Below are 6,264 nucleotides of genomic sequence, written 5' to 3'. Positions count from 1 at the left end.
ACATTGATTACAAGTGCGTTCCTCTCTATACAGAGGACTAGACCTTTTTATTTCTAAGGTCGGGCGCTATGAACAGTGCATTGAAATACGGCGTCCAGTGAATACAGCCCGAAACACGAACCTCACCAGCCGGTTTGGGGCGCCAAGCTTTCCTTAATGCATTGACTGAAATTCAGTTATTCTAACATCGTGCTTTCTGCACATGCGACAATCTCGCTAAAGCTCTGCGCGTGATCTGCCGCCTGCATTTTGTAAGCTAAAGTTCTGGTGGTGTCACACATGCGCCGAACGCGTGATGATAGTGGTCTATTCAATCGGAGCTCACTATACTTTTGTAGGCCACTAACCCAAAGACAGAACGGCTGCGGCAAATATATATAAATTTGCTAACGCTGCCAGTAAAACATCACCAGCTCCAATTTAGTCAGAAGACGGTCTCAAGAAAGACCTAACCAACAAACTTAATTCTTCTAATACACAATGGATCGCCCTTCCACAAGCAGATATCGCATAGGTGTAGGAAGTTCAGTAAAAATCTGTGGATTTCCCTATAGTATCTGAAACATTAAACGGATGTCTGGACTGCTTTACCCCACCTTTCTGCCATCTCCAGCGTCTTCGCTTGTGCAATGTCTGCCATCGGGTGATAAATTGTAGATTCCTCTGAAATCTCTTTCGTTCTTGCAACATGCAACCCTGCAGATCGGCACATCTTCCTGCGCAGGATGATCATGCTAAAAACAAACAAAAAAGAACACAAAAAATCAGACAATATTGCGTTTAGAATTAGTAACGTCTCCAACAGCCGAAACAAAGTAGGGTAAAAAAATGCCTTTATTATTCAATCTTGTCGAGTCAAATTACAAGTAGTGTCTTTTGTGTTCGCTAATAACATATCAACTCTAAGAAGAAACCACCAGACTTGTTTATCAAAATCCTTTAAAAATTATTCAAAATTGTCTAAAAAAAACTGAAGTTACTGGGAAAGATAATATTAGGTGCAGCTTTATTTTGTGTTGACTCAAAACACTTCCTTCACTAACTGTCCGCGGGGATGCTGGTTTGTTCGACAGCCAGGTAACTGACCTCGTTTTCTTCACGTACCTGTACGATCGGTTTACCAGTGCTCGGATAACGCCCGTGTTCAATGGAATATAGAAAACCCTGCATGCGAGCCTATTTTTTTTAGCATAATACGTGAAAAACACTGACTTTTCTTCAGAAACACAAATTTCCTGCCCTAAAACACCAAATGTGCAAAACAAATTAACCCTGTAAGCGCCCAGCTTGTCGCCTTTCGCCAAGCGCCGGAGGCTGCAGAAGGACGCAGCAGAGGGTTGGGGTGCGTGGCCACATGAACGCTTATTGTCGATGACAAGTTAAGAGTAAAGTGGAAGCTCCTTTCACCTCTTTCTCCTTTGGTAGAGCGAACACTGGAGAAGGAAACGTCCTGATAAAAGTTAGCTCTGATAAAGGGGAAATAGTCCCAGGAGTTTCACTTTGCTCCTAACCATTCACCCACTATATAAAGGAAGTGGATCTAGACGGCCCTCACAGTTTGTCTGCTGGTGCCCAATTGTGAGACGGTAATAGCCACCGTTCGTTCCCGAACGGGCAGTGTCGTCTGTTCAGCACCACGACTGGCCGCGGGAAGCCGATCGAGCTCACAACCCAAAAATAACACCCCTGCTCGGGAAGACAATAGACCCTCAAAACAGAGAAACTCTAGTATGTCATGAACTTTGGTAGCCATTATCGTTGACAATTAGAGACAGTCAGTTGGCAAATTTTCATAGACATCGACGTTGCAAAAGCTAAAGCTATCATACCACCGGTTCATCAGAACTCTTTTCTTGCATGTAACTGCTTCTCCATGAACATATGGGCAATTGAATTTTAGATTTTGGAAAATGTAAGAACAAGTTTGATAAACAAGCTACCGAAATCAGTAGGAAATCAGGGAGTGTAGACTTGGTAATTGTTTAAAGCTGAGTTATTTCGGAAGCACTGTAATATTACGTGGTTTGGCCAATTTTAAAGTGTAATGCTTTCTTAATGTTTCTATTGGCATATGGAATCGATAGAGCACCGTATGTGCTAGGCAATTGCAGAGAAAGCGTTGTACAATATTTGGTGGAAGGCACGCAATAGAATTACAATTTTTTTTAAAGTATGAAGCAATTATCTTCAAGTGAATATGGATTCAATCTTTACGGCATTCATTACGCTGAGGTTAAAGTCTTTTATATTCAATGAGAGGCATCTCTTCAGTCTTTTCCCAGTTGTATGAGGATTCAATATTTGATCAACGCTATGGGTTCGTTTTGCTTTCTCTTTACTTTGTTGATCTTATTATTTGCAATATACGCCAGTTACCTCATAATCCAGGAAGTAGAGTCTTTACTTATTCGGCTCTATAAATTAATAAGGTCAGTGTCACTTTTATTGTGCCAATTGAAAGTAAAAATGCCTGATGGATGCACTGGGCAAGAAAAAAGTCAAATACTGTAAACGACTTAATTTTCGGAAGGACCTAAATTTCGCGAATCTCGCGAATCGCCTACAATTCGCAAAAAATAGGTCCCGCGAACCATTCCAGGAATAAGCACTTTGGAATCTATATTGAGGTCCCACCGCGTCGCAAAAATTAGAACCCGCGAATTATTCCAAAACTTCAGCCATGACCTAAATCGCGAAATATTGAACCCGCGAAAAATAAGTCGTTTAAAGTACCCACTTTCCTTGAAAGCCTGTGGAAAACCAACTGCGGCAGTGTAAGTACTATCAAGATAAGGCGGACTTTCCGTTTTCCACAAGGACCGATATTTATTGAAGAGCCGAATCGTTCTTCAAATTTTTGAGGTTTTTCATGTTTCAGAATTCATACGGTGGCGCAGAACAGTAGTGCGAACCTACACAGGCCATTTTGTTACAGTCTTTATGTTACGACATGCACGTTTTTTGTCACCATTCGTTGCCCTAAGCAGGGTGCGACTTTTGATTGACTGCGTTCAACATGATATTGTTCGCAAGATTTTTACAGCGAAAGGTATTAGTAGGAACCTCGCCTGGTGAATTGCGTGGTCATCTCTCACGAGAACTCCCGGTGCCTTCAGCATGCTCACGCAGTCAGCACTTGCGTCGAAGAGCTAGGAGCTCGCGCTGGAGGCCAGGCGTGAAAAAAAGAGGGGGCAGCGTCCCGGGGGCTATTTGTCGCTCTAATTTTAACAGTCACTGTCTCGGACAACCGTTGTGCCGGCGCATGAGCGCGACCATCCACGGGGAATTCACGGGCCGTGTGGCTAGGCCTCGGAAAATTCGTAGCGGATTCGACGAATACTACTTTCTGTTTTTTAGGACACTTTACTAAGACGAAGTACGGACGTCATAATGATCGTGACTTTAGCGATAGCCGAGCTGCTGTCGCTGTGACACACGTTGCTCGATAGCGTGAATGCAATCAGATTTTTTTTCTTTGAGGGAAAGCAGTTTTCTTTTGGTTTATTTAAGCAGTTTATTTACGGCAGACTTGCACTCCACGAGTTGCGCAAGAAAGCATTTTCTTTAAGTTAACTTGACCAAATAATGGATTTCTTTTTATTTATATTTGTTAATATGGAAGCGCTTAATTGAATATTTTGTAAGATAATCAACATATTTGCACTAACATTATTAATTTTGATTGTTTCTGTTCATAAAGAGAGGGCGCTCAGGCTTTCTGGACTCGTCTGACGAGTGTTCTGTCTTGTCGATTGTTCAGTCGAGCAAACATGGTGTTCACATTTGTTTAGATGCGCGCAGAATTCCGCCGCGCTGGTCTATCAGAAAATGAACCACGCGCAGTGTTTCCTCGTGTCATTAATTTCGTAAAGATTTGCTCCAACGATAAATATTGTTTCAAAACTAGCACGAACACTCACCAAAATTTGTTTCAAGGTATAGTACTTAAACTATTTAGCCATATTCGGCGGCCAACAGGTTAACTTTAAGTTAGAATGAAGGCAGTTTGAAACAGAGAAATCAATCATTGCTAAGTGTATGCGGCCCTGCAAATGCCACATCATCATTATCGTTATCACAATCATCATAATTAGTGCCTGTTAAAGCAGATAATAAATAAGAGAAGTGTAAGACTTCGCAGAGAGAATTTTTCTAAAAGAACATATAACGTTACACTATAAGACCATTCGTGTGATCACAAGGTAAGTTCAGTTCACATAAACAATATACGAACTTCTTGCTTAAAAAAGGAAAGTTGAACAAATTAGGGGGTTATAAGCAGAATGTGATGTGGCAGAAATTATAAAAAAGACTTCGGCTGCTTGAGGTGTTTTCAAATAAGGATTCAAGGGATCCGCTCTATCAGTTCTGAATCTTATAAATTACGATTTTTAGAAATTTCACCCATCTGACGGATGACAGACTAATCAAATTTTACATCATTGAAAAACGTCTACCCACCGGGCATTGTTGACCCTCAGGGGACGATGATAGTGCAGACTTGCAGAAGTCCTCTTTTTTAAAATAGTGCACCGGTAAGTCGTTTGTTCTTGATACAATTGGTGTTGGAGTATCCATCCAGCACGGTTCGGCATCCCTGAAAATATACCCTTATTTATAAGAAAAACAACCTGAGGATAATCGATCAGAAAATAAAATAACGAACAATCGTATTAAGTGCTTCAATATCATTTCAATTTCAAATGCTGCCGTCATGTTATATTCAGTGATTTAGATTTTCGTACCGCGAAATTTCAGTCCCAAGAGACGGTATGCTCTGACATACTAACATGATACCCAACACGGAAAACAGACTCTATGTTGAAGTTAATGAAGCAACTCGTTTCCTTGCAATATCTACATCATGTCAGATATGATTGATCGAGGTTTTGCCAGATGGAAAGGGAAGCCAAATCTTAGTGCTTGTTAGGATTTAAAAGATTATGCGTTATATTTACTTTTGTTTTGATGCAAACAACTCCTTCATAATCTAAAGGAAAATTTATTAAATTTATATCTTGACCACTGAGCATTGTAACTAGCTATTTGAGTTTTACCTAAAAAAGAATATTATTTACGTTTATGGCAAAAATAAATCAAGCAAATGCTCCCCCTGACTCAGCGCAGAAAAAACACTGCTAACCCAACCGCGCGTTAAAGAAACACTGACTCCCCCCGAAATTGTTATGATTTTATTTTTTTCCAGGCGATTCATTATGGTTTCAGAAGACTGCCCAATCAGTATTTTGCTACAGCGTAACCTATATTTTAAATAAAGTAAAAAACGCAACTGCTCGAAACTGAAACCAAAACTACACTGAGGAGGAAGAAGAAATATGGAGGAGGAGAGAGGTGCCGGAGGTCACATGGCTGTGGTACTTGTTTTCCTGAATCGACGTATTTGCAACTTTTTAGAAGCCACTAAACATATGTGCATCATATTTTTACTGTATTTCTAATAGTATGTGTGTGTTTTCGATTACCTACGACTTTGATTATCTTTCTTGGTTGTGTCTAAATCATAGAAAACGGTCCTTGACCACTGAGAAGACAATGAGTGCCACTCAACCGGCCAGTTCTAGGTCGGCGCTACTCGGGCGTGAGGAAAACGAATTCCTAGCCGCGAATTGTTTTCTGGATAGTTAAGCTATCATATGCATGTACAAATAAAAACTTTGGCAAGCATAAGTACCCCCTCAGTGTCCCTTTAAATGTTACACGTATTCAGCCACACTGAAGCTGTATCCAAAAAGTTGTACTTTTTTAAAATCTTCATGGCAGGTACCGCACTCTGCATCTAGGCCCCCCTCCATGCTCTACCTTATCCCACGATCCTCAGAAACAGATGACTCAAGTAAAAAGGGATCAATGTAACTTTATGTAAAAAAATTCATTATTTTATTTTGTTGATTCATTTTCTCACAGACGCATGTACATTGTCAAGTATGCACATCATTTTTCAATGACACATCACATTTTAGGCTGTTATGAATCCAAATACTACTGTCTTCCATTAATTTCGCCCTTAACCTAAGGGCCCGACTTGTTAGAACCATATTAGCAACAAATTACAAAGGGTTAAGGTTAATTTATTAAATTATACCTATTTTGAACCTTTGGCGCAACTCTCTCAGTGTCGAAGGTCCACCAACTTTTCTCTACACTATCGTTTCGTTTGCGCGCAAAGAAAGCACTAATAAAGCGAGGATAGGGCCAGTCTAAACTTGGGAGACCCTATATAAAAATATAGAGATATATTTAACC

The 6,264-nt window shown here is 40.4% G+C and overlaps 1 protein-coding gene across 1 annotated transcript in view; it reads right to left on the bottom strand.

The window, feature by feature from the left end:
• Positions 1-587: 587 nt before the first annotated feature.
• Positions 588-6,264, bottom strand: part of LOC115311278 — a 67,930-nt gene continuing 62,253 nt past the window's right edge. The window contains exons 8-9 of the mRNA XM_029969899.2: positions 4,462-4,597; positions 588-734 (exon numbers count right to left, since the gene is read on the bottom strand). Of these exons, the coding sequence (XP_029825759.2) occupies positions 588-734; positions 4,462-4,597 (283 nt within the window). The remainder of the gene's footprint in view (positions 735-4,461; positions 4,598-6,264) is intronic.

The sequence above is a fragment of the Ixodes scapularis genome, unplaced genomic scaffold, assembly GCF_016920785.2.
Source record: "Ixodes scapularis isolate PalLabHiFi unplaced genomic scaffold, ASM1692078v2 PGA_scaffold4__175_contigs__length_147842914, whole genome shotgun sequence".
In the NCBI taxonomy this organism is placed as follows: Eukaryota; Metazoa; Arthropoda; class Arachnida; order Ixodida; family Ixodidae; genus Ixodes; species Ixodes scapularis.
Note: the sequence above shows the minus strand (reverse complement) of the source record. Positions and strands in the feature narration are given on the sequence as shown.